General features: G+C 37.1%; 1 protein-coding gene across 1 annotated transcript in view; it reads right to left on the reverse strand.

Annotated features, from left to right (window-relative positions):
• Nucleotides 1-485: 485 nt before the first annotated feature.
• MTHFD1L (methylenetetrahydrofolate dehydrogenase (NADP+ dependent) 1 like) overlaps nt 486-20,795 on the reverse strand; it is a 214,189-nt gene continuing 193,879 nt past the window's right edge. Inside the window, exons 27-28 of the mRNA XM_027857977.1 lie at nt 9,773-9,883; nt 486-842 (exon numbers count right to left, since the gene is read on the reverse strand). Coding sequence (XP_027713778.1) covers nt 9,794-9,883 — 90 coding nt within the window. The 3' untranslated portion in view covers nt 486-842; nt 9,773-9,793. The remainder of the gene's footprint in view (nt 843-9,772; nt 9,884-20,795) is intronic.

Below are 20,795 nucleotides of genomic sequence, written 5' to 3' on the forward strand. Positions count from 1 at the left end.
CAGAAATTTGGAGAAATGTAGGAAGATTTGTATTAACACACATAGGGAAGTAAGCAGAACCAGGAAAACACTAATGTAAATAAACATAATGATAAAAACAAAGTCAAAAGCTATGTATTAAAAATGACTAAATGTGACCTTGGAGAAGAGAAGTTGGTGACTTATGTGTTATTAAATAGCAGGATGTTGTTTTGCTTAAATGTTTTTCTTTTTATTACAAATTTCATTTGAGGTGTAGATAGAGGAAGGAGAAAGGTATATCTAGAAATGGTTGAAATATAAAAAGATTTTTTAAAGTATTCTATAATAATAAATAGAATTCCAGAAATAGCTAGAAACAAACTTGTATTTACTTTGGTCAGCTCTTCAAACTCCTTAAAAATAGAAATCCCAGGAAATGAGAGAGAGAATGTGAGAGAGTGTAGCCTTGAATGGCACATATAATTTGTTGCTTCTAAAAAGTAGAACTTTACCTGGTATTATAATCTTGTTTGACACATTTATTTTCAGTTCAAAGGCAATATAAAAACACCCATAGAAGAAAATGTTACACCTTTGCATTGGCACCCTTTAATCTTTCAGTCTTTATAAAAACAAACATTCTTAAGAGTAAGCAGAAGAAAAAATGTTAATTTTAAAGAAACAGAAAATAAGTTAATTGCTCTTCTGTCCAGTTTTGTTGAACACTGCTGCTGTGTTCCAAATGAGACATCTTGAACTAAGAAGAAATCTTTGGCCTATTTCACCATGGTTGTGGCACTGTGTAACAGACAAAATTCTGCAAAATCCACTTATCCTTCTGAACTGCTGTGAAAAGGGAAGTAGTGGCCTGTTTCAGAAATCTGAAAAATAGAAAAATGGTTTAGTGTATGACTGGCTTTTTTTCTCCCCTGTTGGTGTTCAATAGTTAATATATACTTTGACACAAATTTGAACCAAATCAATAAAACTTTTGAAAAGTTAAGGAAGGGATGAGGGTATGCCACCCTTTTGTTTGTGTGATACAAAAACTCCTGAAAAATACAATGTAGCCAGGAGGCAGGATGGATTATTTAACTCGTATTCTGAGCTTCACAAATGATTTATTGTGAGACTAAGGTTCCATGCCTTCTAAATCTGCCTTCTGTCTCCAGGAGTTAGTTCAGTACAATTGAACTTGCATGACTCCAGAATGGCGGCTCCTTTTCTTTAGATAAGGTCTTCCCCCTCGCTTTATAACGGCACTAGCAGATACAGGGGATACATATGGGCTAGTATGATAAGGGGAGGGATTGGTAATTTTACAGTTTCAATCTTGCAAATTTTAAGTGATCAAAGATAATCTCTCTAAAAAATGTAAAAATGTAGCTTTAAGTGTTTAGAGTATAATCTGAATTTATCTGTTATGCCTAGAGTTCAATTCCACTGAAATATAAAGCTGACCTCCTACAGATTCCTGAACAGTCTGGAGCCAGAAAGTAGCTTCAAAAGGGAAGACCCTGATGAAGAAAGGGAATTTGAAACTTCAAATATTCATCTTAATGTCTGGTTATAATCAGGAAAGAAAACAGAATGCTGAGAGGTGTAGCAACAGAGTAAATAGGAATCATAAGAAAACATTTCGACTGGTCAAAGGTTGGTGCTAAGGAAGCCTCATATTCAGACATCAGGCTAGGACTCCAATGAGGGAGGACTCAGAAAGTTTCAGTCCTGAATCCAAGGACCATGGAACGAGACAAGCTGGAGTTGAGGGTAGTAAGGCCATGTGGACTGGTGAGGATATCAGGTTGGAACAGGCTAGACAACCCTGCTCAGTAATGAGCAGCGAAGGACCATCTCCTTGTCATGTTTGCTTTCTTATAGCATATTTATATTTGCTCTATGAGAAACTACTGACTACATGTGGTCCCCTGTTAAAAGAAAAGTTGTTGGAAGGGTTGGCAAAGGTACAAAAAATCTTATCTCTGAAAAGGGAAGAAATAAATTGGGCTTTTTATTCAATAAAGGAGTATATGGCAAACAGAATGAGAAGTATGAAAAAGAGAATGAAAATTCTATTTAAAAACTAGAATGAAAAAAGTGATTGTAGTGAAAAAAGGAGTTGGGATGCATTTCTTTTTAAAGGGAATGAAGAATGATTTAAGGCCACAATATGTTGTTTCGATGGTGGTCAGGTTTCTAAATTTTTGCCATAATATAGATGCCTATATCTAATTGTTTTTCTAGTAATATTTAAAGTCCTTTGCAGACCCGGAAGCACTAACTAAATACTAGCTATTATTAACAACATCAGCCTTAGAGAAATCTGCATCTCAGCAAGGAGTGGCTTTTAACTCTGGAAATAAGCAGAGTTATTTGGATGGTGGAAAGGCAGAAAGAGCCAATATGAAGCTCAAAAGGTTCAAAATAATAGGAAAATTCATCAATGAATAGGAAAAATAAAATATTATCACAAACAGCTGACATTTATATAGTACAAGGTTTACAAAGCACTTTATATGTTATCTTACCTGATTCATACAACAACCCTATATTTCACAGCTGGGGAAACAGGCACAGAGAGGTTAAGTGACTTGCCTAGGGAAACACAGCTAGTTAAGTGTCTGGGGTAGGATTTGATCTTGGGTCTTCTTCCCTTTAAGCCCGACATTCTATTTTACCATGTAGCAGTCGTGATTACTTGGATTCCTTTTTGTCTTTAATTTCTTGTAGCTTCCAAAAAGCTCATTTTGATATTTATTCAATAATGTCACCATATGCCTTAATTAGTACAGTATTTATTTCATTAATTTAGCAATCTCCATCATCCAGAAACAGCTAAGAATAGAGAATGAACAAAAAAAGGTCCCTGAGTAGCCAAAATTGGTCCCAAGGACATACACCTGTTGCTGAAGGGGATTCCAGGCCTGCTGACTTAAGCTACCTACTTTTCCAGGCTGTTGAAGCAAACTTAGAGTGAATTGGGTTAAAGCTGCTAATAGCAAGCATGATAAAGTAAAAATGACAGCTGACAGGCACAGTCAAAAACTATCAGAAGCAGACATAAGTACCAAAAAAGGACAGTGGTCTCAGAGACATCTAACAGCCTTATTTTTGGCCTTTGTGGGCCAAGCCACTATCATAGCACCACAGAATAAATATGCATAAAACAATAAGCCATATCACACTGAGATGCATAATGATGACTTCAAGTCATCCAGAAAAGGTTAAAACACATTATACCTTACATAAGCCGTCAGGGAGAAGTGGTTTATTCAAATTTCCTTTATATTTGAAGGTATTTCTCCTGGTCACTTGCAGAATTTGTTGTTTCTAAATGGAACTATTAAATTTAACCATGATGTGAACTAGAGTTTACAGCCCGGGTTTTTTCCCCCCGTCTAGAGGCAATTGATGTTTTGAAATCTTTCAGTTGGCTTTGTTTTTTGTGTTCAGAAGTTCTGGGCAATTTTCTTGTTATCTGGCATTTATGGTATCCAGGTTTTTTGCCAAGCCATATTCTTTTTGGGTGATCTACGATCCTTAGGCATTTTGTTCTCGACATCAATATGTTTTGTTTGTATAAGGGGCATGCTTTCTTTTAAAGCTATTGCTTTTTGCTTCTTTGATTCCAGATTGTTTTTAACTTCAGTGTATTTACAATCTCAATCATCTGTCTTTTTTGTTTCTCTAAGACTTGTTTTTCTATTCTGTTAATTATTTCTGCTGTGCAGGCCACAAATTCTGTGCTCACAATTCTCATTTCTCTTTTAAACCATTCACGAAAAGTGTGTTGTGGTTACATACTCTCCTTAAAACACAGAGTACTCTGTCCCATCAGGTGGTGAATCATTTTCCTTTGCTTTGCAGTATTTATTCATAGATGCCTGAATTTGTTTACTAGATCTGGAGGCCTTATTTCCTTGTTGTTAATGTTTTTTTCCCTGTTGGTTTATCTGCTTACATGCAATGTTTTTAAGTTTTCTTCCTCCTGAGATCTTCGGTAATTTCAGTCTTCTCCCCCCCTTATCTTCCCTTATTGCTCATTTACTGACTCCCTCTCCATACTGGGCAAATGATGGTTCACTAGCCTAGTTTCTGCCCCAAACGACCTTTGGACGGACAGAACTGGCCCCAGTTCCATGTTCTTTCCCTCAGGCTTAGTGGAATGCCACACAGCCCTCCCACACATGATGTCCTGTCCCATTCCCTCTGTTCCTCAGTTCTTTGGCCCTGATAACCTTGCTGCTGGGATCATGGAGTACCTGGGGGAAAGGGGGTTCCTGAGTATGTTAGGTGTTAATTTACGGAATTTTTACCTCCTTTTGGGTTCTTGGTGTCCTAGACCATGGAGCCAGCTGAAGTTGTCTAATTTTTGGCATATAATTTCTGTTTTGGAGAAGTCTGAGAGAGTATGAGGATAACAGAAAATGCATAATCATCCATCTTGCTGGTCATATGACTCCAACCTTTTTCTTAAATCCCAATGAATTTATATTTGTGTGCATGACATTGTAGGCAAAGGTAAATAGAAGAACAGATGCACAGGATCTGTGTGATATCCTGGTCATATAAGGAATATTATGGCTGTTGACTTTGGGTTTTTTGGTGACCAAGACATTTCAATTGAGGTTAATTAATAATTAAGTAGCCAAATAATCATTGCTCCAAAGGGAAGAAGGGAAGTACTGTCGAAGGGCTGGCCTTGATGGCAGGAAGATCTGTTTAACTCTTTCTGACACCTATTAGCTGTACAACCAGGAGTGAGTCACCTAACCTTTCAATACCCCAGGCAACTCTAAGGTGAAAAAACAAGAAGTGAACTGCCAATTTGTGCTGGTGTTTGTACACAGGGAGTTTTGCACATAGAGATAAAATCTGGTACCCTTTCTTCCAGAAAGGGGATGTTACACAAATTATAAATAAACATGATCAACCCATTTTTATATGAAAATATAAACTTGTAAAACTTTATACATGTAATGAGCGATTCCCCAGATTTCTTCAGTGAAATACACTAGACTCTAGTCTTAATCAATTAAAAGAAAACAGTCACCCTCAATCTACCATTACACAAAACCCTAATAGCTATAGAGTACAGGAAGGGAAGGAGAATGTGATTTGGGATCCGTCTCCTTTGGATAAACTGCATGTGCAACACTTCTAAGTGCTGACATCCAAAAGAATGAGTCATGCCCTCGTGCTAACAATAGTAAAAAGAACTGTAGGTGAGATCTTGGACTGAAGGAAAGCTTAGGTTCTGGTTACTTCTCAGCATCTCAAGTTCCTATTACATTCTCACGTACTTTCCTAGGGACAAGGGTGGGAAGGGCTGGGATATGAAAGGAAAAAAAGTCATTATATTCAATAGAATAGTCTTTCCCTGTATGTGGTGGAAGTCACTAGCATCCTCCCTAAGGAATAATAACCTTATTAATATAAAGCTGAATGTACATAATTTTCTAGTTTGACTGTATTTGATAATAAATTACGCCACCCCAACATCTCCTTTTACTTTCAATAGCTTACCTAAGCTGATTAAGACCCAAACTTACATGTTTTTGTTTCATGCATCCTTTGTTAAAGTCTTTTTGCTAGCAGCATTTGAAGTGAACTCTAATAACACAGTAGCAAATATGCTGGCTGGACCATTCAACTAAAGAGTTACAGAAAGAATGTGTGCTTTGTAAAAAAGGGCTTATCTTAGGAGACTGAATCCGTTTTTAGATTATTTGAGTTGGGTCAAATGATGAGTTCTGAATTACCATTCCCCAAGCCTACAAAAGTGCACAGAAGTTCACAAACAGGAAATAGAGCACAGAAACAAAAAACCAAAATCCAACCAGAAGCTAATAGTACTGCCTTTTGCCTAAAATTTTGGCAAAAGGCACTGTTTTGTACAAAGTTTGTCCTTTAATACCTAAACTTCTATCATATTGGATAAAACTATCAACCAGGAGAACCAAAAAGTGGGTTTGTTGAAACAGTATCAGTTTGCAGCATGGATAAAAGATCAATTACCTCTGTAACCAGAATTAAAATGAGCGAACCAATCCATGTGAACAGATTCTCGCTATAGTAATATCCCTAGTAAATGTAGGTTTTTGGTGAATGTTTAAATCTTTCTTAGCAAGGTAAATGCTAGACTGTTTCCATGATGCTTTTAGTATGCAGTATATAATCTAAGACACAATATTAAAAAAATACATAAAAGGTATGTAATACATAAAGATGACAAAGAAACAGTGTAATGGACTTGACATGCAGAAAGAGGTTAGCACATTTTCAGTTTAAGAAGGTTGTGATTTTTTCTAACTGGAGTGTAAGAAACTTCACTCTGGCTAAACATTGCTCAGTTGTTTTTAATTGTGTCCGACTCTTTTGGAACTCCATTTAGGGTTTTCTTGGCAAATATACTGGAGTGGTTTGCCATTTTCTTCTCCAGACTAAATCAGGCAGCTAGGGAGCACAGTGGATAGAGCACCAGACCTGGAGTCAGGAAGTCCTGAGTTCAAATCTGACCTCAGACACTTACTGGCTGTGTGGCTCTTAACCCTATTTACCTCAGTTTCCTCATCTGTAAAATGAACTGGAGAAGGAAATGGCAAACTACTCCAATATCTTTGCCAAGAAAACCCCAAATGGAGTCACGAAGAGTTAGATGTGACTGAAATGACTGAACAACAACAATAATCAGAACTAGCACAACAATTTGGATGGAGTCAGGAAGACTAAACATAAACACCAAAAAAAGGAATGTAGTAGGGCAATTTGCTAAGCTGAAAAACCAAAACTAGCATTGCAATCACAGCTAAAGATGCAGGGCTGCTTGGCTCAATTATATTATTACTATAAAGAAAAACAACATTGAAAGATAGAAGAACTCTGCTCAGTGTGGTGACTAACTACTGATTATTTCAGAGGAACTATGGTGAGGAATATCTCCCACTTCTTGGAAGAGCCAGGGCTGACAGGTGCAGAAAGAAGCATCCATAGGCAGTCATGTTGATTTCTTTTGCTTAACCCCATCTTGTTAAAAGGGAAGGTTCTATTTATGAGGGGTGTGTGTGTGTGTGTGTGTGTGTGTGTGTGTGTGTGTTTGTTCATGGAAGTTGAGATTTCTTTTAAATTATTCAGTTTCTTGAATTTAATTTTCTACATTTTCTTTTTCAGATGAGATTTTGATTTTAAAAAATTACACATTTATTGTGTGCAAAGTACCACTATATCAGGTGCAAGAGGATACATAGAGAAAATAAATCTTGGCCTTTCCCCATTTATTATACAGATATTGAACTAAAAGTGAATATATTTTGTTACCAGCCAGAGGCAAAGTCTATCTTTTTTTTTTAATTTTTAATTTTTTTTTATTTTTAGGCAATTGGGGTTAAGTGACTTGCCCAGGGTCACACAGCTATTAAGTGTCAAGTGTTTGGTCTGAGGCCGGATTTGAACTCAGGTCCTCCTGACTTCAGGGCCAGTGCTCTATCCACTGCATCACCTAGTTGCCCTGAAGTCTATTTTTAATAAAGTAGAGATGGGAAGAAGTCTTGAGTATGTCACCTGGAGATAAGTGAAGATGGATAGAAGTAGGGTAGGCTGAGGAGAAAGAGAATATTTTCTAAAGGTAATATGTAAACTCTAACAGAATGGGCAGTTATATTTTAGGATGGAAGGGCATTAAGATTATGCCAAAGATTTTAGAAATAGAAGAAGGGGGAAAGAGCTCTCAGGTAATTTTGCATGTAATTACAACATCTCTTTCCTAAAGGCAAGGAACTAGATTCAGAAGATCCCAAATGACTAATAAAGATACTTTTCAGTTAATCAATGAGGATTTATTAAATGCCTACTATGTACCTGGCACTATGCTAAGACCTGGGGGATACAAAGAAATGTAAAAGATAGTCCTTGCTCTTGAGAGGCTCACAGCTGAATGGCAGAGACAAGACATAAACAGCTATCTACAAACAAGATACATAAGGGGATAAATTGGAGATAATCAACTAAGGGAACGTAGTACTATTGAGGAGTCCTGGATAAAGCTTCTTGCAGAATGTGGAATTTAAGCTGGGACTTGAAGAAAGCCAGAGAAGTTAGGGGGCAGAGAGTGAGAAGAAAGAGAATTCCAGACATTGGGCACAGCCAGTGAGAAGTCCCAGAGCCTGGAGATGTAGTGTCTTGTCAATTCAGAAAAATTTTCTGGTTGACTTTTTCCTTTTTTTCCTATTATTTTGTTTTTAATTTTTATTTTCAGTTCCAAATTCTCTCCTTCCCTATATCTCTCCCTCACCATTGGGAAGGCAAGAAATAAGATAGCCATTATACATATGAAGTCACACAAAACTTATTTCCAAATTAGCCATGTTGTGGTGAAAACAACAAAAAAAAAGAAATATAAAAAAAAAACGGAGAAAAAAATGGTTCAATCTGCACTCAGAGTACACCAGTTCTCCTTCTGGAAGTAGACAGCATTTTAAATTGTGTGTTCTGGTTGACTTTGGGAGCCCTTTCCCTGACTGCGGGGATACTTGAATAATATAACCTATGATGTACTTTACCAAAATTAGTATCAACCTTGATAAATAAGAACATCAAATAATATACTGGCTAATGACGACAGCCTAGTCACCCCAATATCTCTGACAGGTAACAAGAGATCCTGTAGAAGAGGAGTTCTTAACATAGGGTCCTTCTGTCCATGAGGGAAAAGACTTTTGGAACCAATGCATGTTTTGTAAAGGGAATTTACCGGCTGACCACATTTAGAGAAGCCTCTAGTTAACCCATGTTATTGCTATGTAACTCTGGGAAATAAATTAAAATATTAAATAAATAAATAGAAATGTATACTTATATGATATAAATATATGATTATATAAATATAAATGTAAAATGACATAAATAAACAAATATTAATTAAATAAATTAAAATACACCCTCTGCTCTGATACTGCAATCTTTGTATTGCAGGCCCTCCCTCATCAATTCATGGCTGGACTACTGTAACAACCTGCTGGTTGGTTTCCCTGCCCGAGTTCTCTTCCCATTCCAATATGTTCTCCACTCAGCTGTCAAAATTATCTTCCTAATGTGCAACTCTGACCATATCACACTGCCCCACTCCCATTCAATAAACTCCAGTGGCTCCTTATCTCTTCTAGGATTGAATATGAAATCTTCTGTTTGGCTTTTAAAGCCCTTTGTAACCTGGCCCCCTCTTACCTTTCTAGTCTTCTTACATTTGTTCCTTTCCACATAGTCTGTATTCCAGAGACACTGGCCACCTGGCTGTTTCTCTTACATGATGCTCCATTTCCCAACTTTGGGTGTTTTCACCGACTGCCTCCCATGCCTGGAATTCTCTCACCTCATCTCTGCCTCGGATCTCCCTCGACTTTCTTCAAGTCTCAGCTCAAGTCCCACCTTCGAAAGGAAGCCTTTTCCAGTGTTCCTTAATCTTTTTCCCCTTCCTCTGAGACTATCCCTCAATTTCTCTTGTATATATCTTTTTAATATCTAGTTGTTTGCACATTCTCTCCCCCATTATATTGGGAGCTCTTTGAGAACAAAAGACTATCTTTGCCTCTCTTTGTATCCCCAGCTCTTAGCACACTACCTGGCACACTGTAGGCACTCAGTAAAGCAGAATGAAGATGCTGACAAATTATTTTTATAAGGGAATATGGGCATTAACATCTTAGAAGCTGTCATTCTAACAAAAAAATTTTCAATACACCTTGCAAAACCACCACTAACACTAACACTGTTCTTGTCTTTGCATTTTTGAATAGAAGGAAGAGCTGCAGCTTACCCATGATGGATGCAAGTCCTTTCAGAACAAGCCTTTCACCTGTTCCGTTTCAGTGTCAAGATCTATGTCATAAAAGCATGGTCGAGTAGGTAGTCCTGGCATAGTGCTCATCTGTGGGAATGATAAAACGTTTGAACATCAACAAAACAAATTCATGCATTTAATCACATTGTGGACATGATGCTACTGATAATCTTAATTACTTGTAAGTAATTACATTATTATAGGATTTTAGAATGTTAGTGCTGGATAGTGCCATAGAGACCATTTAAAATCAAATTCCTTTGATTTTATTTTTGTTGTTATTGCTCAGTCATGTCTGATTCTTCACGACCCCATTTGGGGTTTTCTTGGCAGAGATATTGGAATGCTTTGCCCTTTCCTTTTCCAGCTCATTTTATAGATGAGGAACTGAGGCAAACAGGGTTAATGACTTGCCCAGGGTCACACAGCTAGTAAGTGTCTGAGGCCAGATTTGTCCACAGCACCACCTCACTACTCTTTTGATTTTATATAAGAAACCAAGACTGTGAGAAATTGTGACTCCCAGATGATCACATGACTACGGACAGAGGACCTTGGTTCATATTTCATCTCTAATGCATTTATCTAAAACAATTTTGGGCAAGTTAATCTCCCTGGGCCTGCATTTACTTATCTCTAAAATGAGGAGTTAGGATTAGATGGCCTGAGGTCTATTCAAGCTTGAAATGATCACAACCTATGCATGGCGTTATGTTCTATACCGAATGACACCCCACCTGGGTTACCTTCCTTTTCCAATGGGGGATTCTTTCCCCCTTTCCTTCTTCCCCAAGAGGTCTAAGAGGTTGATTCCCTACTTCTCTCTTCATTCCAGTGTTTGCTGGTACTGTGTTATAGGGAGTGATGAGAAAGAAGATGGAGGGGAGGATGAGAAAGAAAAGTTCATTCTGTCATTGCCATGGGAATAGTACCTCTGTGCTTCCTTCCCCACAAAGGGGAATGAAAAGAAGGAACCTTTTTTTCCTATGACTCCCATTCCTACAGCCTCCATGAAGTCCTAGGAACCCTAACCTGTGCCTCAAGAGCTGGGGCAGATTTGTTTCTCATAGTCCAAGTTGGAATGCTAAATGCATTTTCCCATGGAAATATTGTTCCATATAATGTAGAAGCACATCAAGTCTATGATGGGTTAAATGGGTTTTTGTAAGCTGACCTGGAAACCTAACTACCATATATAACATTATTTCTATGAGGAAATGCATTCCAAGACAAATGACTTATACATAAATCTTTGGAACATGTCCTATTTGTGAGCTGAGGACTGTCTTATTTTTCAAAACTTCTTATATCAACTGCCATATTATCTTCATTAAGTTTATGCTTATATGATGGGGATAACATTCTTCTCTGGCATCTAGTTCATGAGTCTCTAGAAAGAAAAATGTCAACTGTTTTAGCTTTGGAAGGCCCAGTGCAAGGGCTGGCCTGGAATAGTTCATGATTTCTCTCATCACCTGTGTGACGAATCACATAGAAGTCTATGAAGTTATTCCCTTGTATAATTATATCACAATTTCCACGTTAAATTTTTTTTTAATAAATCAGGAGGTTGGACATGAGGGTAGTGAAAAGCTATGTTTACAGAATGACAAAAAATGATGGAATAATATTCAGAAGAAGAAATGGATTTTTGTATATGGCCAAGATGGGAATCTGTTACACTTGTCGAAGCTTTGCATTATACCAGGGTTCTCTATTTCGCTCTTTCTTTTCAGCAGGTGGGAGGAGATGGAAGGGAGGGAAAAAAAAAACCAAACCCTTGATAATTGAAAAAGAATGACTTCAGAATAAACAAAGTAGGGTAAAGAAGAAAAAAAACCATGCAACATATAGTTTAGCATGTTATGTCACGTTACATCCTCTTAAATTAATACTGCAAAGAGCACAGCATTGCTTATGAGTAAATCAATAATAAATTCTAAGTTAGCTTTACCAAAAATATTTATTGCGTTAAATTTAATACAGACTAATAGAACAAAGAAATAAAAATCTGGGAATCTACGTTGCAGACCTGGTTGTCATCCTCCCAGCCCCTTATCAGGACTTGTGATTTGTCATATAACTCTACATGGACAATTTTAGTTGAACCTGACAGCATGCAGTCCTCAGAGGCTGTTCTCAGACAATTTTATTTAACTGTGTCTGGACTTCAGAGCAGCATGTCAAGTCCACCACAGAGCCAAAGACCCCGAAGGGAAACACACCTCACCTATCTCTTGGCTGTTTTCCCAGAAGAGTCAGTTTATCAGCAGAATACTTGAGGACCTAGAGAAGGGGAAACACTGGGGAAACAAAACCTACCACAGCTGCCCTATTTTAGTGCAACCAGAGTCTTAAATGACTTTTAATGCCTCTTCTTTATGTATTCTATCTCTGCATCAAGATTGTAAGAGGTTGGTTTCTAATATGCTGGGCAAGATTTGCATCAGCTTCTCCTTTAAAATGTTGATTGTAAGCAGTGAGAATGACCAAATTTATTTCTTTCCCATCTTTGCAGGTGACTCTGTGGTGAACCCTCCCCCGCCCATGTGTTATTAATGTGTTAGCAATGGGTGGGGAACCTGCAGCCTTGAGGCCACATGTGGCCTTCTAGGTCTTTGAGTGCAGTCTTTTGACTGAGTCCAAGTTTTACAGAATAAATCATTTTATTAAGGGGATTTGTTCTGTGAAGTTTGGATTCAGTCAAAGGGCTGCACTTGAGGACCTAGAGGGCCACATGTGGCCTTGAGGCTGCAGGTTCCTCACCTCTGTGTTATGCAATATGCACCTTCCTCTTGTTATAACTTTAGCCTGACATAATTCACTATAAAGAATGATTCAGTATAAGGTAAATAAATCCTGCACTACATCTAACGTGCTTGTCCCTCTAAAATGATGTCATGGCATAGGCTCTGAAGGCTCCTGGGTATGTAGAAAACCCTAAAGCCTGTCATAGAAGGGGCAGTGTGGCTTAAGGGATGGAGATTCACTTTTGGAGTTGAGAAGGACTGAGTTTAAGATCTACCTCTGACAAATACTGCTGTGTGACCTTTCACAAATCACTTAAACTCTTAGTGCCTGGGCCAAGTATCTAAGATGAAAAGGTGAAGAATGGATGCAAATCTGTAATGGCAGAGGAAATCTTGTTATATCAATAAAATCATAAGTATCGGATCAAAATAAAAAAGAAACAAAAACAACTAACCATCCTAATGTTACCAGTTTGAAAATTTTTAATATGTAATATCATGCATTCATAGATTGTTTATGGGTATGAAATTTTAATATAGCCCAGAACCCACAAAGTGTCTGATTCCAAACACAATGAAATGTTTCCTTCTGTTCCTGGAATTATATAAAGCAGTCAAATAAGAGTCATGAAGTTTTTGGTGTTTCTGATTCTCCCACAGTAAAGGTACATACAACCAGTCAAATACAAGAAAGAAGAATGTACTTTTCTCTTATTTTCAAAGTATCCCACTTACTTAAAGCTAAATTGGAAGTAACACAAATATATCTGGTATTAGTACAGCAGGGAAGGCAGCTCAATAGAAGTACATCCCACCTACTTGAAGCTAAATTGGAAGTAACACAAACATATCGGGTATTAGTACAGCAGGGAAGGTAGCTCAATAGAAGTACATCATATTGTCATGAGGACCGGCCATTCATTACATCCTTCTTATAGATGGAATAAACATTACAGAGAATCATTACTTATAAATTATGGATTAACAACAGCCTAAAAACCACACAACATCTGTGGTCATGCTGGTTGGCATTGGCTCACAGTGGCAGTAAGAAATCTACCCTGAAAACACCAGAAGAAAATGAACTCTCCAAAGGCAAGTATTTTAAGAACTAATATTTTCTAGTTTTAATGACTTTATTAAGCTATAAGATTTTCTCATATTAAAAGTAAAGATCTATCACTCCCACCTTATAGATCAAACACCACTATAATTCTCTAGTCAGAGTGCCGAGTCCTAGCTAATGCATTGAGAATAAGTGAATTTGGACAGTTCCACAGTCTAGCACTTCTAGACCTGTAGCTCTTGTTTGAGGAGAGTAGTAGTCTTTTTCTCTTATTTCTAAACTTTCTAAGATAGGCTAATTAAGCTAGCAAATTGGACTGATTTGATAGGCTGTACCATAATATTTTGGATGGTATTCAAACAAATGTTAGATGACCACTTGTTGGGAATGTGGTGGAGGGAATTCTTTTTGAGATATGGGTTGCACTAGAAGGCACTCATGGCCTTTCCAACTCTGAAATTCTGTTTTCCTAAATCCCTCATCTCATCAACGTGGGTACTCTCTCTAACAACAAAGATCAAAACCCCTACATTTGTTCTTCTCTTGTCAACCTCTGGTCCATGCAGTCCTATAAATTTTGTAAAGGGGGAGTGACTGGAGTTGATTTTATTGTGCATCCAAATGTAACTAGAAATCAAAGTTTTATGGGAATGAAATGGGAAATCAGGCATAGAACTGTAATAAGAAATATTTCACTGGGTCATATTGCAGTGCTTATTAGGAACATTTATAAAAAAAGAACACTATGAAGACAGTTGCAAATTATTTGCAACATCTGTTGCAGAAGGGAAGAAGGTAGAATAATTCTATTAAGAATTCAATAATATCTAAATTAAATAAAAATGTACTTTAAATCTCACTCCTGATGTTTTCGACTTGTGTATTAGATTAGACAGCTTCATAGGCCCTTTCTAGCTCCAGATGACCTTATTTTTCATCTTTCTTGGTTCTCAAACATAATTATACTCACAAGCAAATTAATATCTGTGTTGATTATGATTCAGAAAGAGAATGACACTGTTAGGTACACTTGTGAGCCTCTGTTTATTTAACTCAATTCATTTGTCCAGAAGTGGAAGCATCCCTCTATGGGGTCCTCTCACATAGATTGAGGCAGTGTATCATGTTTCCATTTTTAACAGTATCACCAAACTGACCAGCTATGACTAATAATGAACTACATTATAGCTCTGCTTATCACTGATAACAAGCATGCTGCCACCTTATATTATCTGTAAAGCACCTTGCAAATCACAAAGTGCCCTCACACCCATTATTTTATCTTTTTTACAACTCTGTGGGAGACTAAGGACAGTAGTTTAAATGTAATTAAACAGAAACTAGAGCTCAAAAGAAACGTATTAACTCCTTGACTCTAGGTTGGTGAAGTAGGAGAGTGGGAACCTGGAACCTTCTAATGTTAAGTCAATGATGTTTTCACTAGACTACACACACACATACACACACACACAGCGAGGTAATTTGGGGTTAAGTGACTTGCCCACACAGCTAGAAAGTGTCAAGTGTCTGAGGCTGGATTTGAACTTGGGTTCTCCTGACTCCAGGGCCAGTGCTCTACCCACTGTGCAATCTAGCTGCCCCAGAGGGCAAATATTTTAAGAACTAATATTTTCTAGTTTTAATGACTTTATTAAGCTATAAGATTTTCTCATATTAAAAGTAAAGAATCAAGAAATTTAGAAAGTGAAAAATAGAAAGTGGTGAAATACTGTATTCAGAAAATAAGAAACAAAACAATGCAGACCTTGGACTGGAAAAATCCACATGGATTCAATTAACTATTTTTGTGTGTGTGAGGGACACAATTGTTTGCACCACTTATTCTTTTAAATTAACAAACTGTCTCCTTTGAAAACTTAAATCGTTTGATACAACGATGATCCATTAAAAACACAAGGAAGGTATATGAAGGAAAGTGGCCCAGTAGAAAAATTAAAGAGGGTAGAGAAGAGTGGAAAAATCATAACTTATTATAAAAAAATAGGGGTTCAGGGATTCATTTTGGCTTGAAAGGGTTAAGGAAAAAGCTTATCTGTCAAGGGAATCTTTCTGAATTTTTCCATAAGAATTCTCTATCATAAAATAACCTTCACTTTTACTTCTGGCATCCTGCCCTGAAAAAAAAAAAGCCAACCTAAACTTAAGGTCTTAGATGTGAAAAACTGAGTTAAAAAACCAGGCAAAACTGTATTTTAGGGGGTGGGTGGGATAATGGTGGGGAGAAGAATAAAAAGATTTAATCTTCGAAGACATTTTCTTTTACAAAATCTCTCATAACAATGCAAATAACACTAAAGGGTTAAAAAATCAGTTGATGATTTTGCTTTTAAAAAAAAGTAGTATACTTGGGAATAAAGTTTAGAAATTTTATTTTTAGGTGGTTTATATTTTCCCATCAAATAAAAACAGACATTATTAAAAACGACTGGTTTCTAAAATAATGAATCATGATTTATTATACCCACTCCCCAAATTACATAATTCTTTTACATTTATAAAAAAGTATTATTTTTTATTAGGTGATATCTTTAGAATTTAAACATATTAGGGATAAGAAAACATTCTTCATTTAAATGTTAGATTGTTTTATATTTAGAAGATGACATTTATAATAGTCTCCACAGCAAAAAACAGAGCTCTAACTAGGCAATGTGATATGGGAGAAAATCTACAATTCAGGAGACCTGGTTTTTGTTAATTATGTTACCACTATAGAGCTGTTGTTACAATGGACAAGTCATAATCTTACTGTGTCTCAGTTTTCTTTCTATTCTAAAACTGGTAAGTTTTCTACTAAAATTTCTTGAAATATGATGTCCAGGCACTTTTTTTTTGGTGATGGCTTTCAGGTAGTCCAATGATTCTTATAGTGGGCAGAGTGCTGGGCCTAGAGTCAGGAAGACCTCACAGATCTGAGTTCAAATTTGGTCTTGGTCACTTAGCACTTGTGTGACCCTGGGTAAGTCATTTAACTATTTGTCTCAGTTTCCTCAACTGTAAAAATGGGGATGGTAACAGCACCTACCTCACAGTGTTGTGAGGATCAGATGAGATATTTGCAAAGTGCTTAGCACAGTATCTAACACATAGAAGATGCTATTTAAATGTTTATTCCTTATTCTCTTATCTCTCATTGACCTGATTTTCAGGGAGTTTTGTTGCTTGGGCAAGGTTTTGTTATCTCTTGTGCCAAGCTGTTAATTCCCTTTCTAATTTTTTCTTCTAATATTCTCATTTCTTTTATTAAAAAAAAAAAACATTTAAAATTACTTTTAAAACTCTTGTTTCATCTTTTCCAGGAATTCTAGTTGAACTTGTGACCAAACAGTGTTTTTCTTTGAGGCTTTGCTTATAGATGTTTTGGAGTCATTCTCTTCTTCTGGGTTTGTGTCTTCAGCATCCCTATCATCACAATAGTGTTTTTTGTTTGTTTGTTTGTTTTTTAATGGTGGGATTTGTTTTTGGTTATTCTTCTAGACTTTGGACTTTGTTAGGGCTGGTTTTGTGGATGGATGTCTGTAAGGATTGTCTGGACTGGCCTTGCGTCCTCTAAGTTCCTGATGTTGCTTTTTTGGAGTATTGAGTATTATATTATTCTAGTATCTCTAGGATGTGCAAGTTTTTCAGTGCTCCCAAAAATGCAGGCATCTAATATAGCGCAAAATCTGGTCACTGCTCTCCTGTCTGAACTCCACAAGTTCCTGACCAGGGTTTGGGTCTGAGCAAAACAACTGTGGATTGGCCTCTGCCTGGAGTTCTAGTAGATGGCTAGTGGACTCTGGTACTATCTGTTAGTTCAGAGTGACAGAACTGTAGGCTTTGGATTAGGCTGCAATTGAAATTCCACTGCACTCTTGGGGTCAGAACCCAGACAGATGCTGCTTGCTTCCCGTGTGTTCTTTTCTCAGTATATAGATGAGGATCCACTAATACTTCTCACTCTGTAATACTATGCCCTAGGTACAGATCCCTTCTTCAGGCTACCCTGGATTTGAGAAGTGAATGTTGACTCAGCTGCCAGCTGGCCCCTGTCCTTGCTGAAGGACGGATCTGAGTGTGCTGGAATGTTCAGAGGGCCTATTCTTGGCCAGTCTGTAGACTGTCTCTCTGTGCTAACTTGGGCTGGAAAAAATGACTCACTGTGATTTTTTTTCTTGGATTTTCAAATCAGGATTTTGTCTAGTGCATTTTCTCAATCTGTATGGAGGAGCTGTGAGGTAATCAGTTGTTACTGATTACTGCTGCTCTGTTATCTTGGCTTTGCCTCCTCTTTATTTTAAAGCAATGTCCATTAATGAAGCCGAGGAAAATCTGAGCACCACTGTTCACATGGGTTTGGCTATGGTAGCTAGGTGATATAGTGAATAAAAAAGTGGGCCTGGATTGAAGAAGACCTGAGTTCAAATCTAGCCTTAGATGCTTACTAGTTGTATGACCCTAGGCAAGTCACTTAATCCTGTTTACCTTAGTTTTCTCATCTCTAAAATGATCTGGAGAAGGCAATAGCAAATCACTTCAGGATCTTTGCCAAGAAAACCCCAAATGGGGTCATGAAGAATCATATATGACTGAAACAACTTAACAACAACAAACCCTTGGTAAGTCATGTAACTTCTCTCTGCCTCAGTTTCCTCAACTGTAAAAAATGGGGATAATAATAGTACCTACCACAAAGGGTTGTTGTGAGGATCAAATGAGATAATGCATGCAAGCCACTTTGCAGACCTTAAGGTGCTACATAAATGTTAGCTATCATTATTATTATTATCATAGAGTTGCCAGGAGCCCTGAGTAGTTAAATGACTTGCCCAGGGTCACACATATAGGTAATTCATAAGTGTCTGAGATTAGACTTGAATTCAGATCTCCTTAACTTTAGGGCTGGTTCTCTATCCATTATGCCATAACGTTACTCTTCTATATCTTTATATTATTCAATATTCTTGGATAAAATGATTCTTTAAAAAAAACAACAACAACAACATACCACATTATTCATTAGAATACTGATACTGAGTTCTTGGTCTGAGGCCTACTTCTTTGTCCTTTCTTTGCCTTTCAGGCAATATGACTCTAAACTGGAAATAAAATTTACTTATAATCCTTAAATATTCTAATTCAGCTCCAATTTCATTATGAATAAAAGTGGGCCACTGTTACTCAGTGGTCCAACATGGTAGACTGAAGGGAAAAAAAGAGCTCAAGAATTGGGGGCATCACTTTAAACCCAGCTAATTTCCGGTTCTTTTGTGGTGGCATATCCTCACTTTAAACTCTGTAACCAGGTCACTTAAAGAAGAGAAGGTTTGGGGGTGGGTGGGTGGGATGCCATCTAAGGAGGCTTTTCATGAACTAAAAAGCCCTATACATAAATTAATTCAAACAGTGAAGGGGGAGAATTTAGGATGAGTTTCCTAAAAACTAAGGGGGAAAAAAAAGGTAACCATGAGACAGAAAAACCCTTTATGTATCAAAGATTGCCACGGAGTTGCACATGCCAAGGAATGAAAATACGCTTCACTGGAAGTGGGTTGGTGATACAGTGACTAAGAGTAGTGAAAGCTTTAAGTAAAGGGTTTGCATATTTTGGGAAATTTGCTTGAGGAGGATTTTCTTCTTTGAAGTTTGTTTCAAGTTTACTTACGGTTGATAGTTTCAATCTATTTTCGGGCTGGAGGACTCAGAGGCCATTGAGTCCAACTGCCTTGTTTTACAAATAAGGAAACTGGGACATATTTTTCACTCTGCTTGGCCTACTCACAAATTTCTAGCAGTTACACATGTATGTGTACACACATATATGTATGTATATATGTATATAAGTAATAAGAAAGAAAATAGATTTGAAATTTTGGACTAGGGTTCATATCCTGACTGTGCTACTCATGATCTGTCTGACCTTAGACAAATCAGTTTAAATCTCTGGGTCTCAACATCTTCCCTTTAGACCCCTTTCCGGATCTCAATCTATGATCTTTTTTTTTTTTTTTTTTTTTTTTTTTGTCAATTGGGGTTAAGTAACTTGCCCAGGTTCACACAGCTAGTAAATGTCAAGTGTTTGGTCTGAGGCCGCATTTGAACTCAGGTCCTCCTGACTTCAGGGTTGGTCCTCTATCCATTGCACCACCTAGCTGCCCCAATCTATGCTCTTATTAAGACCTCTTGAACCTCTGGGGAAATTGATGTCCTGTCTCTCATAACTATACAACCATGTCCACTGCTGCCATCTGGTAACAACATAGATAGTACAATAACAGGGAAAGGGAGTGAACCATTAGTGTAAAAACTGTGAAAATATATGTTAAGAGGTTACAGTATCATGTTTGAGAACCTAGGGCTACCTACATGCCATGATAAAACATTTTAGTCTTGAGTTGTTATTATTATTTTTAAATTAAGCCTTGAATGAGATCTGGTTTTTCTGCATCTAGAAGACAATCTTTTGTCCAGAGTCATGTCAGAGGTAACTTGATACCTTTGGGGCTGTATACTATAACAATTATCAATGAGAAATAAACATTTCCAAGAAGGTACACACTGACAGAATTAATTGGCCAAGGTTTCTTCCAACAGGCAAATAGCAGTCTTGCTGTTCTTGGACATGAGTCAGAAGATATGGATCATTTATCCACACCCCTTAAAATGTAAATACTTTTCAGGGTCTGCTGACATAACGTAGTAAGAACCATGAATGTCTTTCCTCTGACCTCCATAGTTATAATTATTTTACTTTAATTTTTTCCCCTAAAATTTACTTTGGTTATGAAATCTAGCTTATTGGCAAAAAGCCAACAGGACACACTAACCCCTAAACTGACACTGCTAATGAGCTAATCATTTTTGCTACATGGAGTTCATGCTTCATACAAACTCATTACTGAAAATATGCATAAAGGTCACAAGTTACACAGATATTAAATTATAAGCATTCCATCCTTCATTTTCATACTGGAGAATTAAGGTTTGTGGAAGGCATGGCATTAAGAATGATTTTAAAAGACCCTATGCATAATTGTTGAGTTCTTCAACAGTCTCTAGTAAACCCTTCAGCAAATTCTGCTGAGGCACAGTGGCAAATCCCTTTACCTACTTACAATCACAAAGAATTTTCCACCATTCATGGCTAATTAAGAGGCACTGAAGAAATAAGTCTCTCAGATGA

Source organism: Vombatus ursinus, unplaced genomic scaffold (assembly GCF_900497805.2).
Source record: "Vombatus ursinus unplaced genomic scaffold, bare-nosed wombat genome assembly UNPS02012602.1, whole genome shotgun sequence".
NCBI classification, from domain to species: domain Eukaryota; kingdom Metazoa; phylum Chordata; class Mammalia; order Diprotodontia; family Vombatidae; genus Vombatus; species Vombatus ursinus.